The sequence below is a fragment of the Sinohyriopsis cumingii genome, chromosome 4, assembly GCF_028554795.1.
Source record: "Sinohyriopsis cumingii isolate HCF-2022 chromosome 4, ASM2855479v2, whole genome shotgun sequence".
Lineage (NCBI taxonomy): Eukaryota > Metazoa > Mollusca > Bivalvia > Unionida > Unionidae > Sinohyriopsis > Sinohyriopsis cumingii.
This window is the reverse complement of record NC_142964.1, coordinates 125,261,868-125,288,329: the sequence shown is the minus strand read 5'-3', so window position 1 is coordinate 125,288,329 and position 26,462 is coordinate 125,261,868. Positions and strand designations below refer to the sequence as shown.

General features: G+C 33.7%; 1 protein-coding gene across 1 annotated transcript; it reads left to right on the top strand.

Moving 5' to 3' along the window:
• Positions 1–89: 89 nt before the first annotated feature.
• LOC149802045 (cilia- and flagella-associated protein 53-like) lies at positions 90–23,460 on the top strand. Its single transcript, XM_089956450.1, has 7 exons — positions 90–265; positions 2,053–2,282; positions 13,469–13,642; positions 14,465–14,768; positions 15,520–15,738; positions 17,993–18,209; positions 21,436–23,460. The coding sequence occupies exons 1-7, from the start codon at positions 197–199 to the stop codon at positions 21,759–21,761; spliced, it is 1,539 nt and encodes a 512-aa protein (XP_089812576.1). The 5' UTR covers positions 90–196; the 3' UTR covers positions 21,762–23,460.
• The last annotated feature ends 3,002 nt before the right edge of the window (positions 23,461–26,462 follow it).

Sequence of the window (26,462 nt, the reverse complement as noted above, 5' to 3'; positions counted from 1 at the left end):
GGTACGAAACTAGCTTAATATGGTAAAGTTCGATGTACCAGTCTAATAAAAACCATAGTTACGTGACCTCACTTCCTTTGATACAAATAATCACTGCTGATCTCGTTAGGCTACAGTGCTAAAATATTCGAAGGGCGATTGCCAAAGAAAAAAAACCCCACAAAATATAGCCTGTCTTGAGGTTTATCTTTTCAAGATGATGGTATCACAGCACAAGCGTAGGACCAGAGAATTCACTGGTCCTACGCCAAACTCTGTAGCTATTGTAAGTATACAAGATTTAAAATGATCAAAACTTCACACACTATTTATGTACATTTTTGTTGTTGCTGCATTCTGCCTAAATTTGTTCATTATAATGAATACATTTACTTTGTTTTCATGTTATGAGTTGTCAAATTCGATGAATATAAGGTCGTGAAAATTTATAGTTTTCATTTTAAAGCAAACATAAAGATACAAAAAACACGACTTTATAAAGCTCAAAAAATGTTGACCCGCATTGCTAATTCTGCCATTTTATGATTCTAACCATCTTTATAAATATATTTCACTGCACTGTTAACTGTTAGGTCTGGCATATTTTTTAAAAATCTGAGCTGAAGGACAACTTTGCAGGGGAGGGGCTTAAACATTCAGAAATAGTAGTTGACACTGCAGATTCAAGCACAGTAAGTTATATTATTTTTACACAAAATCTTTAAATTATGTATCTCAACAACTCTGCTGAAGTGAATTGGTTGTATGATTTTTCTTTTCATTCTTTTCATAAAGAATGGATCATTTTTACATAATGTGACAAAGCTAGGAAAGAGTAAAAGCTGACAAGATATGGTTGTAGCATAATTAAACAGCATTACTTATTATGCTGATCTGTTGATATTGTTGATACAGATTTCTCTTACAAGTGCAGTTGTTACCTTTGAAACACATGTTTGTTTATAAATCTTAAATTAGTAGCATTTTATTTTGGAGAAATACAGAAATCACAGAATTATGTTATTGTGACCAACCAATTTTGTGAAAATAGAGAAATTTATGAATATTAGGCAGAAATTGATTAATTCATTACAATTTCTTATTTGATCTAAGGTTAGGTACAAATTCTTCTTGAAAGTTTGAATCAAGATCATTATGGATGCATGTGATAAAAAGAGTTGTATGGTCCATTAGAAACTTTCCTATTGTTCAAATGGAATGGAAATTGCACTTTATTGAATTTAAAAATGTATACAGAAAAACCCCACTTAGCATGATGAGAGTGGTCCAGAATGCCGTTGTGCTATGTACCAAATTGCTATCTAGGCAAAAAAATGAGTTAACTCAAGAAAATATCACATGTGTATCCTCTTAGCTATAACAAGACCAGTGGAGGAGGTTCTTAAAACTATAGACGTCATTGATTCTGATGCATATTAAACAAAAATTACATACAAAAACAGATATGACATATATAATTTTGTAATCTTGTTTGGCCATGGTATGTACCAAAAAAGATGATAATTTCTAAAAGCTTCTGCAACATCCATTCACATACAAATACTTAATTTCTTCCCAATTCACTAACTTAGGAAATACTTTATTTCCAAATCATTGGTGTTTCCTGGACAAGTCCAAATGGTCTGACTTACATTGAGATTTTCTAGAAGAAAACTTGCATTTAGGCTTGAAAAATAGTTTTAAGAGAAAATTCATACAGGGGATCAAATGAATATACTTGTAATATAATTTAGATTCATCTAATTTCATGCACAAACAGTGATGTCCATAAAAACAGTTGAATCATTCTTTAAAAGTAAAAAATAAGTAAGCCCAGTATCAACTGAAAGTTTACAATGGACAAGTTAAACACATTGTACATAGAGCATAACAAATGAAATAACTATTCTGCTGAAAGGCAATGTAAACCAGATCCTCTTGTAAACTAATCTATTTTCTCAGTGTAGCAAAATTTTTAATACTGTGTGTGATAATATGTTACATTATTCTGTGAATATCTATGTACATGTTATTCTTGTTGTCAAATATGAATTTTTTTGAAATGATTTTCAGATGGCAAGGCCACCAAACAAAAGGCCTCCAGAGTATCTTATCTTGGAACGTAGAAAAAAGGAAGATATGCTGGCAGAGTACACCAAGAATACACAGTATATTGGTGTCAGTGATTTGAAGAATGAATGGGAAAGGTGGACAGATCAAAAGTACAAGATAAATTCTGCTAAAAGGAAAGTTCAGTCTCTTATGCAGACACATCATTTCAGTGTTGAAGACAGAAGGGAAAGGTATTAAAATGTTGTTTTAATGCTTATCGTATGTTGATTTTAATAATGCATTATCACTGTTAATGTTTTTACATGTATGTGTGTATGTATGTATATATCCATAGGTCCATCTGAATTTAATTTTTTTAATTAGAATATCTAATTGCAAACCTTGATAAAAAATTTATGCAGTTTGGTGTATAAGCTTTTCTGGAAGTTCCAGTGTACATTGTAATGTCTCTTTGTCACTTCTGTACTGGTATTTGTTAATGCTTTATATCCCAATCAAGACTCCTCAGCCACTTTGGAGGAGAAAAAAAACTTGAATGTGTGACAGAGGCAGCCATTATTCATTTCATTCATGAAAACAAACTGATCATGTGTTGAAATACTATGCCACAGTGTGTATACGAACTAAAGTATTGATTCAGTTAAAAAAATAAGATCTAAAAACTGTTTTCCTTCACCAATATATTTCTTACTTAGCTATGTTTAATTGACCCACTCTTTTGTCTTTTTATGTAAAATAAATTGTAGGCTGCATGATGCATGTTGCACAGAGAATTAATGCTCTCTTTTTTTTATGTTTGTTCACAAAATGGGAAAATCAATCTGTTGTATACATCTATGTAATTTTCTGGCCAGAAAGAGATGACTACTCTGATTGCAAATCTGTATGTAAAAATTCTTCTTATGTATGCAAAAAAAAATATTATATTATCCCCTTAATAAGTTGACCATTAGGTCAGTGAACACAATCCTTAGGTCACCTTACAATCAAACATAATATAAGGAACGATAAGTGTAGTGCACAGAAAGAGTGAGGAAAAAACAAACACACACATGCATATAGTATGCACTCTCATTTTTGATGCACAATCTAGATAAATACAACTATACAGCATCATGTGACATAGACTTGGTGATATTATAGTCTTTTGTTCATGTTAGCCATCAAATCAGACCCAAATAAATATTATAATTTTGTTTTTAGCTTGTAACTTATATTACAAACACATTATATAACATGACATGATGCTATTAAACATGCATTTGAATTAGGTATAACACATCTTTCTTAGTTACTGGTGGAATAATGGTTCCCACTGTCCCCAAATCAGCATGCTTCTTTCTTTCAGATTTGATTGGAGTATACTTTTCCAAATTATAATGGTCTTTAAGAAAAACTTTCATCTGATCTAATCTAGGCCTATACCCTTTCATTTTTACATATATAAATGTAGTATTTGGCTAGAAGAAAACACACAAAAAAAGATTTTTGATATATTTCCTCTCTACTTTTACTGGTATCTCCCAACATTACCGTTTTTGCACTGGGCACAATATCTGTGTTCACTTTATTCCAAATCCACTGTGACACATCAATCCACAGCCTGATTATTACATTACATTCCTGAAATAAATATTGTTTCTGGTAAATGTTTGCAAAAAGTAGATTGATCAGTATCAGACAATTTTATTTTATACAGAAATGAATTCATTGGTAAAATTCTGAGTAACATGAAATTGAAACCATTATGATTTTTGTGGTAATATATGGTAGTAACATTCTGTTGCTACAAATGGTCTGACAGTTAGAGGTCACCTAAGGTCAGCTCCAGGCTCTCATTTGTAACCCCCTATATGCCTTATGATAAATTGGAAACTGGGTGAAAAGAAAAATCAGCAAAAGAAACAGTATGACAGAACAGCTAAAGAGATTCCAAATCTGACCTCTGGAGACAAAGTTAGAATCAGAAGACAAGATCTTTGGGAACCAGCTGTAGTTGTCAGAAAAAGCACTCCAAGGTTGTATGATGTAAAACTCAGGATGGTGCTATATACAGGAGAAACCAAAGACATCTGTTACAAACAAGAGACATTACCAGAGATATATGATACAAACAAAGATCCTAACAAGGAGGTCACTGAACTGAATGACAAGATGCCATTAGTCATCAATGAGCCAAACCAGACAGGAGAGATTGGAACAAGGAGTGGACGTCTAATAAATAAGCCTGCAAGAAACATAGATTTTGTTATGTGAACTCAATAATTTTTCTCAATTGCAAAAACTGTGTCTTGTGAATATTAGAAACTGGAAGTGTTTAAGGGCATGATAATACATCTGTTATATCACATCAGTTTATATGCAGTGATAACAACTGGATTAAAAATATTAGGACTATAGATTTATGTGACAATGCTAATATATCATCATGTATTAATGCTAATTTAAACATGTACACACATAAATATTAAAGGTGGGGAGATTATTTGTGTTCATGCTAATTTAAACATGTACACACATAAATATTAAAGGTGGGGAGATTATTTGTGTTCATGCTAGTTTAAACATGTACACACATAAATATTAAAGGTAAAATTTTAGGTTGTGAAATAATTTATGTGTATTCTACTTCTGATATGCTGGTCTAAAACTTTGTAGAAGTCATCTGTTTTAGAAATAAAATGTGCTATTTATTATGGATTTTGATGTATTGAATTCATATACGACAATGAAAACAAGTGATTGGCTACTGTTTCCAAGATACTTAGTTTTTACATTTTACATCAACGTATATTGTGCAGATAGTTGAGTTTTAATTATAAATTGTAAACCTAGGTCTTTTCATGTGTTCATGGTTGCTTTACATGATAATATTTCACCTGACCTGTTTATGTAACACTTTAAAAAACAGCAAAAGAGTTATATAAATAACATTTATTATGAAACAAGAGGCAAATACTATTTTGTATATATAAGTACATAGCTTAGTCCTTATTCATTGTCTACTCTGTGCTTCTAGGCTTGTCTCTTGTATTCATTATATGGAGCATCTCTTGTAACTGCCCAGCAATAGTCTGCAAGCATTGATGGGCTTCATTTGCCCTGATACTATTTCTCCATTGTTGCAATGTCCTGGTGAAATCCTTGCCGTGCTCATCACTCACTGCTCCTCAGTTCAGTGGAGAAAATGTAGGTGAGAGTGTGAAAAATATATCTTTAGTGACATGTTGTAACCAAGGCTTTTATATGTCTTGAGGAGTTTTTCTACCAATTCCCTGTGGTTGTCTGCCTTGTTGTTTCCGAGAAAATTTGTTGCCCCGACTAACTGGAAGGCTTTCCTTGCCATGCAGTGCAGTCAAATGCATCATCTTGAAGAAGTTCACAAATCTGAGGACCAACAAAGACTTCTTCCTTTATCTTAGCATCACTTAACCTTGGAAATTTTCCATGGAGGGAATGAAAGCTGCTTCTGTTTTGTCCAAGGCCTTGACAGAGTTCTTCATTGGACCCAGCTTGATGTGCAAGGATGGTAACAAAATCTTCCTTGATTCAACAAGTGATGGATGCTGAACACTTTTCCTCCAAGGCTCTAATGACTGTTGGAGTGGCCAATCTCTCTTGATATAGTGGGAATATTTTGCATGACTATCCCATTCACAGAGAAAACAGCAGTACAGTGTGACCCCACTATAGCACGCTCTGTTATAACATTAATTTGGATATAACATGGTCATTGTATGGCTCCCAAAATTGCATATACATGAATTTTTCTTGTACACAAAAGAAAGCTGACTACAGTCTTCAATAAAAGCAAAGAACCTTTCCTCAAAGGAAGTCAGTACCAAAATTAAATAAAAGCAATGGAATCCGATGGATCGTCTCATTTTCCAATGTGACTTGTACAAGTTGACTGTGCCGTGAAAGTTTTCTTTTTGCAGGAAAAAAGTGTTTGCTTACGAATGCTACCAACAGTGGCTTAAAATGCAAACTAACTTTTACCGACTTGGGATGTACTTAAATGTAAATGTGTTTCATCACTCGTTATGTGATTGTGCTATTTTCTTCCACTGAATTCAAACTTAATATGACCTGTGACAAAATTATTGAATATTTTAAATGCATGTGTGTGCATATTTCTGATGGAATTACTTGTATAATGTGGATTCAGTGTATGTGATAAGATTTGCAGGTAAGTACACAGTGTTGATATTGTATTCTATAAATAGTATACACGTATACTCACCAATGCGTGGTTCTCTGAATAAAGTAAAATATTATATATACCTTCCCTGTTTTCACTACAGGTGCATTTCTCATTTAATATGCCTTGATTTAAGATGGTAACTGTGCCAAAGAAGCATGTATTTTTGTGCCCACATTTATTACCTACCTCCCACTCTACACATTTTTTCCAGCTAACTGATCTGGTTTCTTATAACATGGTTTGGTCTATAACACAGTCGGGTTCTATGGCTCCCAACTACTGTATTATAGCAGGGTCACACTGTACTTTGTGTATCCAGTCTGCAGGGCCAGGTCACCAAGCAAGAAAGCAAGAATCTTCAAATCACCACAAGGCTGCCACTGATGTTGGACATAGTTTATGCACCTCAAAGTTGTTTCATGTTTTCATAGGTTTCCTTCATATGGACTACATGACCAACTGGAATTGATGGCAAAACATTGCATTATGCAGATTTAAGACTCGTCTTCAATGAATCATCAAACAGTCTCCACTCATCTGGGTCACGAACAATGCTGAGGGCTGCCATCATACCATCGATGTTGTTGCACTGCCTGGCTACAAGATCACCTTCCATGAAGAAGAATGGGACAAGAATGGAACATGGAAACCCTAACATCACCTGCCAGGAGATTTGACTGCTGTAATCTGGAGCCCAACAGCTCTGCCTTACTCTTGGATAATTAGAAATCCCTTACAAGGTCTTTCAGTTCACCTTGTATTATAAGGTGTGGTTAAGAGGAGGAGGACGGGAGTATATATGGGTCATGTGACATTGATGGTTCAGGACTAGAAGAACCAGCAGTCCTTCTCTGTGGGGTACTGGGCATATAGCTGATGGAATGTTTGGATAATGCACAGTCCACTTTTTCTTTTTTGATACACCTTTTCCAGCTGGAATCACCATGCAGAAATAACAAATGTTGATATGATCTGCTGGCTCTCTCCAAATCATTGGCACTGCAAAAGGCATAGATTTCCTTTCTGTTCAACCACTTGTGAGGTTTGTTGCACAAGTGTTGCAACATATGTATGGGACCCACCTCTTGTCCTGAGCTCCAATTTTGCAGCCAAAATAAAGGTGATAGGCTTTCTTAACCATACTGGTTATACTGTGCTTTTGTGATGCAAAAGTCTCTCCACCACAAATGTAGCAGAGAAGTATGAGGCATCTCTGCTCACTTCGGCTAAACAGAAATGCGTCCCTTTGTAAAATCAGACACTGACAAATAAAGATCATGACTCTATGATTCTAGAGCTAATGTAGGGCAATATGTTCAGCAGAGTGATGTAAGCTTAATTATGATTGCATCATCCATGACTTCTAGGATTAACATGATGTAATTCATATCATGTATGATGCAATGCCAGCTTCAGATTGCATCATTCATTGTTTTGCCTAAAAAGTAAGTACTGTCCAAAACCCAGTCATAGATTTATTCATAGATCCAGTCAAAGATGCATTTTAGTAATTTCTGGTTTAATTTGAGATCCCTCCCCTTTTTATAACTCAATTATCCCAAGTCAAGAGTTGTATATACTGATCCAGTATCATATCTTTAAAACTAGATCCAATCAACAATTTTAAGCATAATTTTCATTCCTACTGACCCAGAATTAGTACAGTTTTACTACATTTATTTCAGAAGCATTTTGGCTATAGACCAGTGATATAGGTCAGCTTATTTTGGGAGCAAGGGAACAAAATAAACCTTTAAATATTCTGTTGACCAGTCTGAAGTAGTCATGTCAGAGCCTATAGTAATTATTTTTACCTTCATACTAATAATAACAATGATAATGATATTATTGTCATGTTCACAGACACTATCAATGCTGTCAACAAGAGATTATATATAACAATTGATGTGAAGTATTGTTACATTTTATGCTAAACAATGTTTCTCTCAAACCAACCAGTAACATGCATAACACAAATAACTTACCTACTGTAATATTTATTTAAGTCCAATAAGTTGTAAGGTGCTCTTGAAACTTGAGCTGTGTTACTGTTATAACTAAGCACAACAGAGTAGGTTTGAGTGACATTAAGGCAATTTAATACTTAGTAATACTAATCATATTACTACACTTGAGTTACGAATCATATTTTCCAGTTACAGCTTAAATCACCAAGACTAGCAAAGATTGAATGAACTAATAAAGACATTTGCTTGAACAAAAGAGTAGCTGTTAAAGCAATCATATGTGCAATATTATGATCAACCTTTTTCCCCATAAATATGAAGTAACAATTTGGAACAATTTGGAACAAAAACACAAGCAAGCATTATGCATAGCTGAGTGAGTGAAATGTTGAGAAAAAAATTAAACCTGAATGCATAGAGCTGATACACACGTCATAATAATACACATCTTGTTTGAATATGTAGTTCCTACATTTGCAATTATTTATTTGTTTCAGTCAAAGCAGCAGCTTTTTTATATTTTGATACTTTAAAATGTGTCATATTTATAATAATTGTGAAAAGTTATTTGCACAAAGTATAAAAAGATATACAAATCTCTGTGTAATGATTTAGCTGAAATCAGCAATGAAGACTCTATAATTTGATGTCATTTTATTTATAAATCTCTAACTTGCCATTAATGAGTCCTTTCATTTTCAATCCAGAATGACAAAGTTATGTTCATTTATCATAATTCAATACTTCTAGATTAGTAATGCTAATTTTAATTATTTTGAAGAGAAAAAGCAGTATTCAAATAAATTGGATATAATTTATCCAGTTGCTTGGCATAGTAATTTTTCATCTCTAAGGAACTTTTATATTGCATGAATTATTTGTGTAACAGAAAAAGTTGCAATTTAATAAAGATATAGTGAAAGTCATGCAGCCTATGTATGGATTAAGCGCTGAATATTTCAGTAACCTGATGCCATTTTGTAGTTATAGGTTACTGCATTTGTATGGGAACATATAAATTAGTTTTTTGGCTGAAACACTGCATGACCATGGGAGTGCAGTATATCCATTCCGACAAAACGAGCTCATATTTTCCCATACAAATGGAGTAACCTTTTTATTATATGCTCATTTTCTTATTCTACCTAATGCTTAATTATATTTATAGGTTACTGCATTTGTATGGGAAAATATGAATGAGTTTTTGGATGGAATACTGCATGACCTTGTGAGTGCACTATATCCATTCAACAAAACAAGCTCATATTTTCCCATACAAATGCCGTAACCTTTTTTATTATATGCTCATTTTCTTATTTTACCCTAGGCTTAATTATATAAACAAAATACACTACAAGAAACAACATAAATAAATGTATGCCATATTCGAAACTAAATACACAAGCGCAGATTCATCCTTACACAACAACAGCATTATTAATGCACAAATAACTCTGCCCAGATAAATTGGAACTTGTTGCATGCTAGACATAAGTTTCAAAAGAAAATATCATTTTTGTCTACTTGAAATTTGGAGTCATTTTGTCTATCAATGCACATTGCAACAAGTTTTCCATTTGATCTAGGATGAATAGATTTTGGTATTTTTATTGATTTTACGAAATTTCGTGATTATGGACTGGATTCGTCTGTGCAAATTCTACATGAAATACATCGGATTGAAGCAGTGATGGAGAAGTGTGTTTACATCTGCAAGTGTGTTTGTTTTGTCATAGACTATTTAAAATCATAATGTGGGGAAAATATGAAGTGTTTCAATTGCAATTATCAAAAAGACGCTATTGAATTTAAGTTCAGTAAGGAGTATGTAATTGTACTTGGAATATAGTCGTAATTACAGTACAATTTTGAAATGTGTAATCAAGCTTCAGAACTCATGACATGGCTCATGTAATTCAGATTTGCAGAACTAAGATTTTAGATTTTGAGGAAATTCAGAATGTAAAACTGTAAGTATATTTTTTGCCATTCTTATTACCAGCTAAAGGAGACAGTTTATGCCTTTATAACTTGCATGTTATTTGTAGGTACCATGCAGTTTTATGAAATCAGGCATCTATTGCCAAAATCCGAAACATTGTATCAGAAAAGTTAACGTGGAATGTAGCAAAGCAGCTGGTATCTGGCAGTCCACGAAACATCTGCTTTAGTTCATTCAGAAACAAATTTACTCAACCAAAACGTAAAATATCTGCTACACGAGAGTACATAATTTGTTTACAAAGTAGTTCCTAATACACTATTGGCCACACATGTCCTGCACATGAGTGCATTTTGAAGGTGTGCAATATCATAAAATACTGAACGATTCTGACAATGTAAAGTTATCGGAGAAAAAAAATGAGCATATAATAAAAGTTGATTGTACATGCCTTTAAATAGTGGTTATTCACTTTATTTGGATCCCCTTACATTCATACTTCAAGGCCAGGCCTAGGGCAAGGCAAATGAGGCAACCGCCTTCAGCCCTATGCTTTCAGGAAATCAACTCCACAATGCAATTTCTTTGCTTGGGGGCCCTGCTCATTGCTTGCTGCCTTGGGCCCCATATGCTGCCTTGGACCCTGTACATCCTAGGGCTGGGCCTGCATATTTCTTTGGAATGTCATTGTTTACATGCACAGAAAAACACATATGGCACTATTCAGTGTTAAAGTACATGGACATATTTGGATGAGGTCTGCCAAATGGTGTGATCCAGTACAAACTGGATTAAATGTCTTGCACTTTGATGTCACAATGAAAGCCAGGCATGTTGGGTTAAAAAAAATCATACTACCGGATATGTAGTGATTAGACCCGACATGCTGTGTTTTTTTTACCCCAGTTTAGTACTTGGCCACCATGGTAAGAGTCCATAGTGATCAATAATTTTTGCCTGGAAGTTTCTTCATGGTGGTTAACTTGCAGATCATTCAGTAATGGACTGAATAGACTTTAGTTAAACTATATTATTATTAAATTTTAGAACAACAGTTTATATTTAATTTAAGTAAATGCACCTAAATGACCACATGAACATTCACTCTATTTAAATACAAAAATATTCCATTAGGTATGCTTTAAGGACACACTTTACTAATTGTATGGAAAAATGGGAACCAGCCTGGAAATGGATGAACATAAAATAGAGTATATATGGGTTAGGTTGACCAGGATTGGTTAATAATTGTAATTTTGAGAGCTTATCCAAGTTGTAAGTGAAAAAAATTAGAGATATCGTTTTATTGATGGAATTTCAGTCCTTTAACAGTCTTGAGTTTGGAACACTCATTACTAAAATTAGCACCTGACTCTTTGATGCGGAATTGAAAGCACATGTTTCAAACACATGCAGGTCCAGAAAATGCCATGGCTCATATCCTTTCCTCCACACAGAAGCTGACATCCAGGTTTCATCTATACTGATAAATATAGGTTTGATCATGAGCACTCAAAAAATTTAAGTTATTAAATTTTTAATATCATGGCGTTTGCTTATGTTTACTATGGGAACTGAATTAGTACTGTGAGTCCTTAACATTTGCCCTACAAATTCAATAAAAAGAAGCTCATTTAAAACTATTTATTCCAATTAAATAAACTTGACTTCAAGTATCTCTATTTAGCATATTTTTCAGTGCATTCAACTCTTATTTATTTTTTGTCTTTTACTTTTGCTTATTAAACTATTAGGGTATTTAAAATTAAGCCATACATGAATTGCTGGTGGTTCATTTTACAGGGTTCAGCTCATTTTTGGACAGTTTTAACTAGGCCTATTTGCACTGGACTATAAAGACAACATTATTTTTAAAAATAGCAGTACATTGCTCTATTTATAACACTCATTATGGGAACCATAAATTTGACAGGTGTTGTATGTTTTGCTAGGGTTATTACATCCATTATTTTTATATAATGATGTACCTAATACCAAATCAGGGTATTTAATGATGCCATAAATATGACATGTGATATACATATATGTGGTGCTGACATTATACCAACCAGTTTCTGTTATAACAGTGTACCTAATACCAAATCAGGGTATTTAATGATGCCATAAATGTGACATGTAATACTGATGATATACCAACCAGTTTCTGTTATAACAGTGTACCTAATACCAAATCAGGGTATATTAAATATGCCATAAATGTGACATGTAATACTGATGATATACCAACCAGTTTCTGTTATAACAGTGTACCTAATACCAAATCAGGGTATTTAATGATGCCATAAATGTGACATGTAATACTGATGATATACCAACCAGTTTCTGTTATAACAGTGTACCTAATACCAAATCAGGGTATTTAATGATGCCATAAATGTGACATGTAATACTGATGATATTCCAACTAGTTTCTGTTATAACAGTGTACCTAATACCAAATCAGGGTATTTAATGATGCCATAAATGTGACATGTAATACTGATGATATACCAACCAGTTTCTGTTATAACAGTGTACCTAATACCAAATCAGGGTATTTAATGATGCCATAAATATGACATGTAATACTGATGATATTCCAACCAGTTTCTGTTATAACAGTATACCTAATACCAAATCAGGGTATTTAATGATGCCATGAATGTGACATATAATACTGATGATATACCAACCAGTTTCTGTTATAACAGTGTACCTAATACTAAATCAGGGTATATTAAATATGCCATAAATGTGACATGTAATACTGATGATATACCAACCAGTTTCTGTTATAACAGTGTACCTAATACCAAATCAGGATATTTAATGATGCCATAAATGTGACATGTAATACTGATGATATACCAACCAGTTTCTGTTATAACAGTGTACCTAATACCAAATCAGGATATTTAATGATGCCATAAATATGACATGTAATACTGATGATATACCAACCAGTTTCTGTTATAATGGTGTACCTATTACTAAATTAAGATATTTAATGGTGTGAATCCACTGTCAACAACTAAAATCAAGTGAGATAAATTAGCAAGCATAATAAAAGTAAATGTAAGCAACTTGAATGGAATCCATTAATATAACCATTTTACAAGATAGGTAGCAATTTCTACTTAGGGAATTTACAGTAAGTGACCACATTGAAGACAAAGGATATATTTTTTGTGGTGTTTTGAGAACTTGATATCTTTCTCCACAATAATCAAATCATGATTTTCTTTTCAGTGGTGAATATAAAAATTTCAATAAAGGAATTAATTTGTTTGTCTCTTTATTAAGATTAAGAGAAATGTTGATGAAAGAGGAAGCAGAATTTCTTAAAGAAATGGAGTCCAAAGAAGAGACAGTGCTAGAGAGGCAAGCCAAAATGAGGGAACGAGCCAGGGCACTGAAAGACCGAAGAGAAGAGGAAAGATTAGCATTTGTACAGGAGAAATATGATCAACAGTTCAGGTCTGTGTTAAATTAGTTGTACTGAATGCACTGAAATAGTGGCCTTATATTTTCTTGTTTTTTTTATAATAGATTGTTTGTTATTTATGTTTATAAATTGTTTTTATTTATGTCTATTTCCCACATAGTATCTTTGTTTCAGTTATGGCCCTGCTTCAGTCAAGTTTCTATTCATGTATAACTTACTTTGGCCAGAATTACATATCAGGGACATTTCATTAAAAATATAAATTCAATATATTAGAGGGTAGGGTAAACAAATGCCATCATATAAATTTGTACTGTTAACATACCTCAGATTTATTATTGATATGCATTACCTTGTTGGAAAATTATATGGTCATTAAAATCATAGCAAATAGTCTGAATAATATTTCCAATAAACAAACAAAGAAAACCACAAAAACCACAAAAAACAACACAAAAAATATTTCAATTAAAGGTAGACAGGGTGTGGTTTCTCATTCTAACATTGGTATTACAACTTACGGGATAGCTATACATTTTTATGTGAGGTAATTTTACTAAGCACTTAGTGACAATTGCAGCTAATTTTTCTGTGTTGATTTTAGAGAGATGATAGAAAATATCATCATCATTTGATTACTGAGTCACCTTTATTAAGCAACCAACTTTCAGAAGCAGCCATTTTGCTTGATCCTAATAATTGTAGCTATGATGCAAATGAAGCTCTTTTATGCAAGCCATCTCAAGAGGTCACTTTTCCTAAGATGGCTTTGACTGCATTTTATTATAATTATAATTGTAGTTGCTTTTTTGTCTTTCTCTCTATTATTATTATTATTATTATTGTTAATTTAGAGATCAGTGTGAGGAACTGAGATCCACACTTTCCAAGCGCCAGCAGGACATTGTTGCCCTGGAGCGATTAGAGCAACTCCGAATTAAGGATCAGATTGATAGGGAGAAACAACAGGAAAAGGATATGTATGATCGCCTGTGGGAAGAAGATCGTCTTGCCAAAGTGGCTCGTGAGGAACGTGATGCACAGGCAGCCCAAGAAAGAAATCTTGAGGTACTGCAGGTACTACGGAAACAGATGGCAGCACTCAAGGCACAGAAAGAGGAGGCAGAGAGACTGAAGCAGGAAGAAGCACAACTTCTGGTAAGAAAAAGTTGTTCTCACTTCTTTTGTCATAATCCTATGTAACTATTTAGAGCTTAAATACAGTGAGAACAGTTGAGATCTTGTTAAATCTTTTAATTCTTTATTCTGAATATAAAATGGTGATCACATCATTGTTATATTCTTTTTGAATGCCTTTGTTTCATCACTTTCATGAATTAATAATACTGAAATCAGTCACTGAAGTAGTTTTCTAGAAGTTTTGTTTCTCACAGATAGTGTAAGGGCAGGTAACTTTTAAAGAATCCCGTGCACCATGTACAAACGTACTTGTCTTCAAGAAGTTTTAATATCTCAACATGGCCTTTGATCAAGTATCTCTTGGAAGAAGGGGCCTATGTAAGATATAGACTGGCCCATGATGCATGGATACCCAAGGGTTTATTACCACTATGCAGATTTACAGAAATAAACTTAGTTAATTTAAGGGTCTCAATACATACAATATATGAAATATTCTTTCTGACATTCTTAAATAATTCTATAAGGCACAGTAGATTGTAAAAATGAAAGAAATATTTTGATTCTACACTGAAATAGTTTGATTTTGCCTGTTTTTTTGTTGTTGTGATGATTATATCCTTCCATCAAGATAAAACATAATAAAAAGTTTCATATGCTACTATAAAGACTAGCTTAATAGAAAGCTTATCAATTTAACCAATCCTAATCATTTAAAATTCAGAGTTCTGAATTACAACTTTGGTATTGCCTGTCATTAATATTTCAGAGAGAACAAGCAGCCTTGAGAAGAGCAGAGGAACAGAGAGCATATGAGGATAAGTTGCGACAGCAGAGTGAGACACGGCAAATGCTGGACCTGTCTCTGCAGCTGAAGATGAAGAAGAAGGCCAAGGAGGAGCAGGAAGAGTTGGCCTTCGACCTCAAGATGCTTGAACAGCTTTTGGAGGAGTCTAGAAATGAGGCTCTTGAACAGTTGCAGAGAAAGGTTTGTTTATAATAAAATGTTGGGTATTTCGTCTCCTGGCTTGTAACACAGTTTGCTTCCTGCCTTCCCCCACAAAGACAAAAACAGTGCCACTTTACAGTAGGGTTAACTGTAACAATATTGGGGTAAACTTCCTTACTCATGCACACAGTGAGTGTGTAAACACAGCAAAGGTGGGATTAATTTAATTCATGACCCTATGATCTGCTTTTGCATTGCCGATCACTTTGATAAACACAAAATTATAAAAACCATTTTACCTCTGACTCTCATATCAGGCTTGCAGTGCCCAAATTAAACTAGATACAAGACTGAACCAAGCCAAGGTGGGTCTATGACTCTCTGATCCATAGTTTGCATTTCCAACCATTAGGCTAGATGCAAGGTCAAAACAAGCCAGGGTGGGTCCAAGACTCTCTGATACATAGTTTGCATTTCCAACCACTTGGCTAGATGCAAGTTCAAACCTGAAGCCAAGGTGGGTCCAAGACTCTCTGATACATAGTTTGCATTTCCAACCACTTGGCTAGATGCAAGTTCAAACCTGAAGCCAAGGTGGGTCTATGACTTTTTAATTCATAGTTTGCAGTTCCAACCACTAGGCTATATACTGGATAGAACCATGTTAGGGGTGGGTGTCATTCAATCCATGACCCTCTGATCCATAGTTCATCTTTCCAACACTAGGCTACATACAAGATAGAACCGTGCTGGGAGGGGTGTCATTTAACTCCAGACTCTCTGATCCGTAGGTTTCATTTCCAACCACTCAGCTAAATACAAGATAGAACCATGCTAGGGGTGGTTGTCATTCAGCACAAGACTCTCTGATCCATAGTTTGCGTTTCCAACCACTAGACTGAATACAAGATAGAACCATGCTAGAGTGAGTGTCATTTAACCCATGACCATCTGATCCAAAGTTTGCATTTCCAACCACTAGGCTATACACAAGACAGAACCAGTTGGCAGATAGGATATAATGAAATCTAATGCAATCCTGGTTGAGGGCAATGTTAAAGGAGGGACTATGACAATTGTATTGTTTTAAAACATAGAACAGAAAGGACAGTTGAAACTTCCTTTCAGCATTTTTCTGTTCCTTATCATTTTCTTTTCTTGCAGCTGGTGACAGATTTTAGCAATATTCATGAGTGATTGGAGTGGTGTACTGAGTATCCATATATTTAGGTGATACTAATTTTGTATTTTTAGGATATCAGTGAACATTTTAATGGTGCAGATAGTGTCTTCTTGAAATCTTTATAGCACAGCTAGGATGAATTTAATCTTCCATTCATTTCCCAGTTCTAAAGATACAGAATTTGTATCACCTAATTTGAAAGTTTTCAGAAGTTTTATAAAAACTCCTTTCTTGTTACTTTTAACATGATAGAAAAATTTGATCTGCAAATGGAACAAATAGTTCTGACAGCACATCTGAGTTACTACATGTATTAACAATTCAAAAAAATTTCAGCCAGAGTAACATTGTTGTTGACTTTCAGAGAAATAATGACTTTTTTCATCAATATTTTAAATATTTAAACAGCAGGGTGTTAAATTGGTGACAGGAATTTTGTCCTCATGCTTCTGAGCACAGCAGCTTTTGACAGTTTGACCATTTCATTTATGTCACATCCACTACAGGTATATTGGTCAACCTCTTCAGGGACACCTCTCTTTAAAGTCCACTACTTTTGCAACACCACCTTGCTCAACACTAAAACCAATTGTTTCCCTCTGGGGAGCAACCCATTTTAAAAGGTCACAATATTACTACAGAATGGATGACTCAATAAGAGTGGGACCTCTGTAATGATGTAAGAGTTGTGTGGTATTAACATGAGGGTGTGTTTTTCAGAAGAACATCACACAACACTGGTTATCCCAATGCAAGGATTTATAAATTGATGATAATATCTTAAATAATTTAAATTCAAGTAAACATTTGATTTTTGTTTAAATTTGGTTGTAGAATTAAATATTCAGCTATAAATTGTAATGAGGTGATGGGAATCTGGACTTAAATGGGCATGATTTATAATGAAAACTGCAAGGCTGGACAATAAGCAGATTAGTCCATAGTCTGTTTAAGGTCTTATTTAAAAATAATAAAAAACACTTTCTTTAAGATAGAAAGTACTTGCTACCAAGATTAAGAAATGTGCAGTCAAATTGCTGAAGAATTATAACAAATTATAACTTCATACCCAATCACAATATTATCCTAATATTAAATTATGTATTTTAGCGAGAGTTGCGTGAGGAGGATCGTCGTTACAGAGAGTACCTGCATCAGATGATGGAGGTGGAAAAGAGGAAGGAGGCAGAGCTAGAGAAACTTGTACAGGAGGAAGTGGAGAAGCAATGGCAGAAGCGTCTAGCTCAGTGGAAACTGGAACGAGAGGCCCGAAAGAAACTTCTTGCTGATGTATTGCAAGCCAGAGCTAAACAGTTACAAGAAAGATGTAAGCCCTCAGACTTAAAAAAATTTAACTTTTATATTTTAATTTATTTATTCTAGTATTTATAGATTTTCACACAATTACTAATCTCTATGTATTTATGTTGCACATTTTCCACATCTCTTTATTGACATGGTGCATATGATATAACCCTGTGATTTTTAACGTAATAGTTGTTAAACTTTTTGTCACAAAAATTATGCAGTATACTCTGATTCAGTTTATTGACTAAAATTATGTTGAACCAGTTATCTAATTCCTTAATCTCTCTTGCCGATTGTACAAGTTTTTACAATTATTTTTTAAAATCTGTTGTATAATTTTTCAGTTTTAATGACCCTGACAGAATAGGCGTATATTGTTTTGCTGCTGTCTATCTGAATATCAGCAAAGCTTTATCTTGGCCCCAAATTTATTTTATTGCAATTAAAAGTACAAAACTATTTAATTGAGAGCCATGACATGTTGCATACTTTATTATGGTGACTGCTCTGGTGGCCTAGTGGTTAGAGCATCCACCTTGGATGTGGGAGGTTGTCAGTTCGATCCCTGGCCAAGTCATATCAAAGACTTACAAAAATGGTACTAACAGCTGCCTTGCTTGATGCTCAGCATTAAGAGGTTAGTGTTAGGACTGGTCGGCCTGATGTCAGGATAATGTGACTGGGTGGGACATCATGCTACATGTCTGCTACATGTCATAGTGCTAGGCATGACTATAAACTGCCACACTGCATACATCGTAGTGATATGACTGAAAATTGTTAAAGCTACATTAAAAATCCAAATCACACACATACATACTTTATTATGGTCAAGAGTAAATGATCTTTTTACATTTTCAGGCTAGTACAGCTATTGATCAATTTTATTTTAATAGTTTTTGCACTTTTAAAACTTTTTTTTATTTTATAAAAACCTTTTTAAAACAATCAAGCAGAATTCATGTTAAAAAACAAATGAAAATTAATAGGCATATTTGTATTTATATGCAGATGACCTTTTGAGATTTTGAGGCCATCACCGCAGTTTTCCGGTTTATTTCATTTTTCAAACTTTTTAAACTTAGTTTCTTTTGACGAAAACCATGGAATCATGAATAAGCAAAAACTGCTGTTGTTACGGAAATCAAACTCGATGTTTGTATGCAAATGCAGATGATATTATTAGATTTGTGTGCTATTATGGCAGTTGTTCAGATTTGTATATATTTTTTAACTTTTTAGACCATGGACCTTATTTGGTCTGGACAAACGCAGATCAAGTTTAAAATTCCATTTATTTTAGTTCAGAAACATTGTAATATTCCAGGTCATTGTTTATTTAATTTGCTGTTGACCTGTTATTCTCATGGTCAAGTTATGTCATTTTCGCTGACTTATTTTAAAAGTGTCTTTTTTAACAAACACATAGACTTTGTTTGCTTTTATTTCCCAAATTCTGAGGCTCTGTGTAAAATCCTTCTGCACTCGTTATACACCTGCCATAAGGTGCAGCATATTATGCTATTATGTTTTCCATTGCCAGTTTCATTTCCACACAATAACTCCAGTTGTCTGTCATCTGCAATTACCAAATTGTGTGGATGGTTTGTACTTGTGGTAAGACAAAGAATCATATATTGAGATCAAACGATGAATGGTCAGGGTCGCTGCACAATCATAGTAACATGACTTCTGCTTCACATTCTTGACCAGACTTGGTCAATTGCTTGTACTTGGGGTAAGGACAGTACCCATTGATGAGGGTGAAAAGATCAAACGTCGGGGTCACTGACTAAAAGAAGAAAAAATGGTTCCTGCACAATAACATCAGTTTAAAGCAGAATCTAGGATCAATTTTGTAGATGGCTTATCCTTGGAGTAAGGATGAAGACCACTCAGATTTTCCCTGTGTATTATATCCATAGTGTAATTAGTGTTCTTCAGAGTCAAAACTTCCATCTTTTATATATTTTACAGGGTGTCAGCTGTAGTGTAAGCTTAATCATCTCACTTTAGCTACAGTGTTGAGATATACAACTTATACAAAAGTTAGTAACATACACAGCAAATTCATTGACTATATCGTACTGAAAATGTATGTCATGGAGTGAGAGGTAGCTATTATCTTTCGAGCCAACCTATTTTTTAAAAATCTCTATATGATCAATGTTTTTTTTTCTTCAAATAATAAAGTGGATATAATGCGGTGTTGTTTTGCAATAAATCAGAGAAAGATATTTTTCCAGCTAACTGAGGTCGGGAAATGTTGCAGTATGTTTAGAAATACAATTGCATAATGCAGTACAAAAATTTTCACACCCATCTCTACTATCAAAGGAAAAACAGTTTCTGTGCAAAAGTTAGGTTCTCATCCATGATTCTTCAAAGTAGTTAGTCGATGACTTACACATTGGGCTGGGGGCCCCGAGTGGCCGAGTGGTCTAAAGCGCTCTCCATTACGGATCACTGCCATCTCACCTCTGTCTGCGTAGGTTCGAGTCTCGGATTCGGCCAATGTGGGTATGTGAGAAAGCTTGCCAGTAGCTTCTCAAGGGTCGGTGGTTCTTTCCGGGGATTTACCGGGTTCTTCCTCCACCATTAATACTGGCCGCCATATATAGCCTATCGTGTGCTGAAAAATGGCGTTAAACCCTACAACAACAACAACAACAACACATTGGGTTATAATGAAGTCTATTGATTTAAGGGTTAAAAAGTCAAACGTCTGTGTCACTGTTAGTTAAAAAAGAAATGTTTTTGCATGGCAATTTTAGTTCTAGACCTCATACCAAAATTTGTGGAAAGCTTGCATTTTTATTGGTTCTAAAGTCGAAGGTCACTGTCATTATGGTTCAAAGAAAAATGTACTTTGCATAATACCTTTTGTTCTAGACTAATTCCTTGACAAATTTTGTAGCTGACTTGCACATATTTTCATAAATAGGGTCTAAATTTATGTTGAAAATGTGGTGTTTTGCGGCAGGCAATATTTAAAACTGGGAGACAGGAATCCTTTGGAAAAGGGTTATTGCTATAGCACATATTTATCACAGTAGTCTTATGGCAGTGTTCCCTCACCCCTCTACTTCTTTTCACTTGAAACTTAAAAAAGAAATAAATCTAATAAAAATCTATTGATTTTGAGACATGAAGGGTAACTCAAAGATGGCAGACAACCATCTCCAGGTGAGGTAAGTCTGGCTAGAACCTAAGCCTATATATGCAGTTATGATTCTTTGTTGCAGTGATTGCAAATGAGCAGAAGCAAATGGAGGCTGCTAGGGAGAGGGAGGAATTGCTGCAAATGATAGAGGAAAACAAGCAAGTTGAGGCAGAACAGAACCAGAAACTCTATGAACGAAGTAGACAGTACCAGCAAGATCTTCTTGGTCAGATTGAATACAATCAGCAATTACAAGAAGGTCAGCTAAAACGTGAGGAAAGTCAGTATTTACTGGGACTCCAAACAGAAAAAGAATATCAAATGAAACTGAAAGACTGTTTGGATAATGCAGAGTTTGACAGAATGCATCCAATGAGAAAATGGGCACAAATGAAGCAATCAATTTAATTGTTCCATTGTCTCAATTTTATTGATCGTTCATCAATTGAAGGATAAATTTCTTTTCACAGAAAGAGAAAATTGCTTTATTTGAGAAATTCATGTTATTATTATTCACTATTATATTTTATTTTTGGTGCAAGTGCATGTGCTATCTTATGTTACCAGAAATTTCTGTTCTCTATATTCATAAGTAGCTGTGCAAAATTCATAAAGCATTCAGTAATATGCTTCATCATGGATAGCTACTCAACAAGTTTGAAAACAATTTTAGTCAGCTCAGGTACTGGAAGGTAGGACTTTAGAAAGCCTGTCATACAGAGCATGAATATTGTGTGAAGTTTAACATTCACCAGCAAATACATTAGTTTTGTCCGAACAGGTGGTTAAAATAAACAAAGAACTAATAAAAGTTGCACAATTCATGATTGATGGCCTTTACAGTTCACAGTATATTTTAAAAATAAAATTACAATCCTGGATTACAATGGACCGGAAGACTATATATATATATACTCACTTAAAAGCAGGAACCTGACCTGATATGCCATCACATAATGCTGTTTATTTAACTAATTACTCCTAACAAATTGCATAGACCTGGATCTGCTGGTGCATTATGCAATGGCAGATCTGGGTATTTATTGTTTATTTAACTAATTACTCCTAACAAATCGCATAGACCTGGATCTGCTGGTGCATTATGCAATGGCAGATCTGGGTCTATAAAGTTGGCAGCTGGACTTGACTAATAAGCACATGACTGCCTGGTACCTGTCTGACACAACAATAGGATCATCATCCTACCATACCTATGCAAAACCATGTGGTGTGGCTAAAGGTCATGGAAGATTATCATTGACAGCTAATCTAAAGGTCCCGAGAGATTACCTTTGACAGCTAATCATGGAATCTCAATTATAGAAGAGTATTTAAACATATCATTAGCTTTCCCTTTTTATGTTGTATGAACTATTTATTTTGCAAAGCATACATCAGTAGTCTGTGATTGCAGTGAAAATTATTGATTAATACAGTAATAATATTATGGCTTACAAGCATCAAATGATAGAGCAATGAGTGGTAAGATTCACCAGTCAACATTTGCCATAATGCTATATTACTAACTGCATTAATGATCGTTATAAATGATTTTTGTATTAATAAACAAAGTCTGTGCCACAAATTTAAGACAATTCTGTTGAGGAATTTATGACCTAAGAGTTTTGCATTCTAAATTTTTGTCTGTGAATAATAGATTTGAGGACCTCATTTGATTCAAATACAAATCTCATAGAAGTAGTTCTTTATTGTATCAAAATATTTATTCTGAAATTAATAAAGCTGACTGAGCAGGTTACCTATTTTATAGTATTGCTTCTGTATAGGATGTGAATACCAGTATGAGGTGCACCAGTTAAAGGTCTTTCATTAATTAAAATGTTCCTTTAAGTTTTACATATGTATATTTTATATCTACCTGTGAAAGTAAGCATCAGCTTGTACCAGAAATGTGACTAGAGTTTTTTCCTCTCCAACATGAAGAATCTACAGAAATAGAGTTTAATTTAATTGTACAGAAATAATATAAAGGCATTCATAGAAAATAAAATGTATATATGAAAAATAATGTTTTACCTGTTCTGAAGAAGTTAAAACAGAGACACTTAAATTACAATATTGATTATAATAAAACAGTTTTATATAATTTATTCTTTGGCATTTTTTTATTTATGGTTGTTACCATTACTGCTTTGTTTAAATATTGCAGTAATAATGAATGTGTTGATATTTCAGCCAATTTTATTCTTGTACTATTATCAATGAGACCTGCTTACATAAAACAAATGGCATCTGGATTGCAATAAACCATCTTTATTAATAATAATAATAATAATAATAATAATATTCTTTAGCTATTAACTTGTTTGCACTGTAGCCTAGTAGTTAAGACAAATATAAATGTAATTACAAGTAAAACCTCTACAAGGTTAACATCTGCTGCATAAAGCCCCCAAACATAAATGAAGATGAATACAAGTTATACAAGGTTACCATATTCCTATCATTTACATTTGTAACAGTTACCACTTACAAATGTTATGCACTCATACAATCAAGATTATTCATTACAATATTTGTAGAGATAGAATTATTTTAAAGCTTAAATATTTGGTACTTGTTTAAAATCATGCTGCAGACCATTCAATAAAACTATAACAAGATTTCTTACAATACTCTGTCTGAACTTTTGGTATATATGAATCATTATATATAGATCATTGTTTTTACTCAGCTGTATATATTTCTTGTGCTTATGATCCTTATAAACTTAAAACATTATGGTTTTCTAGCAAAGACCTTGAAAGTTAGAACAGCTTTTCTAACAGTAAGGTAATGCAGAATTGGCATCTATCTAAGAGTGCTAAAAATAGATGATCCACATGTTAAAATGGGATGACAGGCACACAGTCATTGGGTTCCAGGTTCAAACCCCACCCAGACCAGTCAGAGTTTGCTTTAGTGATATACCTCTTGGCAAGACACATTACTCCAATTGCCTGGATACTGAAGTCTCTTTCATGTGCTTATGTGCCTTTGAACATCAAATAATCAGCTACAGTATTATAATTACAGCACTTTCTCACTATAAGGCCCTTCATCATAACACAGTTCCTGTTGTAAGGCCCTTTATCATTACACAGTTCCTGTTGCAAGGCCCTTCATCATTACACAGTTTCTGTTGTAAGGCCTTTCATCATAGAACAGTTCCTGTAGTCAGGCCCTTCATCATTACACAGTTCCTGTTGTAAAACCCTTCATCATTACACAGTTCTTATTATAAGGCCCTTCATTATTACACATTTCCTTTTGTAAGGCCCATCATCATTACACAGTTCTTTTGTAAGGCCCTTCATCATTACAGTTTTTGTTGTAAGGTCCTTCATCATATAACACATTTTCTATTGTAAGGCCCTTCATCATTATACAGTTCCTGTTGTATCATTATACAGTTCCTGTTGTAAGACCCTTCATCATAAAACAGTTCCTGTTGTAAGACCCTTCATTATAACAGTTTCCATTATAAGGCAAATTTCAATAAGTGGTGGTAAAATGATATGTATCATGTACTTCATTAAAGAGTAGTCTCAGTTTTAGGTGGTATACTCTATGGCTCCCATTGGCAGCCTTATAATGAGGGGTACTATATTATTATTATTATTATTATTATTATTATTATTATTGATAATGCCAGTAATAGTAATGAACTATTTTAGCATATAACATGCATAAAATCCAAACAAGTTGAATCCTTGCAGAATTTGCTATCATTTTATCCTCATGCCATGTTTTATTTGGCATTGTAATTTGTAAATCAACAAATGGTTCAATCCAAAACTTTACAACCACAATAAAATATCCTGACATTGGAATTGATTATCTTGACTCTCAGAGTTACCCTTTGTAATACACAATACTTCTTTTTAAATACTTTTTTTAATGGTCCCAACTTTTACATAGCTGTTGTGACAGCCCTTAAATATCAATCTTTCTATCATTCTACTGTTTTAATGACTACATACAGATTATCTGCCAACACTGATGAATATCTCTTTAATTATCTCTTTGTCCATCCATTTAGTCATTAATTTTTTTCTGTCCACTTCTCATTAGGACCTTATTTGATGAAGTTGGCAGGTCACTATAGTAACCACATTTACCCTCTATTCACATTTAATCTTGTCAAGATATTATATTAGAAATTGTTGGATATGAACCAAATTTTATGTTCAGCTTTATATCAATGAGTCTTGAAAGAATTTAATTTTTCAGCCTTTCAAGTTATCATTTAGAGGAGTTATAGCACCTGATTACTGGTCCTCCTAGCTTTCATTTCGACAACTTTACGAAGGATTGTTGAATTTCAAGCAAATCTTATATGCAGTTTTATATTGAAAATACCACAAACAAGCTTGATCTCCACATTCCAAGACTTCATTTACTTAATTATTATCCTTGATTTCCTGATATCTTGACTTTGGCTTTAGAAGCATAACCTTATCAAGGTTGTTGGACCAAATTTGATATGCCAGCTTGAGAGTGATAATGAGTTTTGTCCCTTACCTTCTAGCCATCTGACTTTGGTTTCAGCAATATAATTTTACCAAGGTTTCAATTAAACTTGATTTGAATGTTTTATTTCAATGCAACCTTATATGATTTGAATTCCCAGTGTTCCCCAAATTTATGTATAAGAGTTATGCCAACAAATTTTTCATTCTCCTGACTTTTGTTTCGAAAGTATTATTTTACCCAAGGAGTGTTTGGTTTTCAGATAAATTTGGCATTTAAGTTTGCATCACTGAAACCATGAATAAGTTTAAAACTGCATTTGATGTTATTTTATTAGTTATGACCCTGATTTCTCTTCCTTCTGACTTTAGTGTTTGTTGCATAACGTAAGGTTCTTGGATTTCAACAAAATGTATCATACAACTTTATACTGATAAAACTTTAAATGAGTTTGGTGTCTGGTATTCCATTTAGACCAACAGGTAGGTCTCCACTTTTTGTTTCTGACAGCAAAAAAATAGTGGACACCTACTTGTTGGTCTAGTAATTTCTATTATGTCATTGGCAGGAGTTATGTCCCGTATTTGTCTGCCTTGGATCTAATACATTACCTTTCCAATTATCATTGGATGAGTT

Bases quoted from the DNA above. Each gene is read 5' to 3' on its own strand.
- LOC149802045 (XM_089956450.1), top strand. From the start codon at position 197: ATGATGGTATCACAGCACAAGCGTAGGACCAGAGAATTCACTGGTCCT. The intron at 14,769-15,519 runs GTAAGAAAAAGT...TTAATATTTCAG, and splicing joins AGGAAGAAGCACAACTTCTG to AGAGAACAAGCAGCCTTGAG. The intron at 15,739-17,992 runs GTTTGTTTATAA...TATGTATTTTAG, and splicing joins TTGAACAGTTGCAGAGAAAG to CGAGAGTTGCGTGAGGAGGA.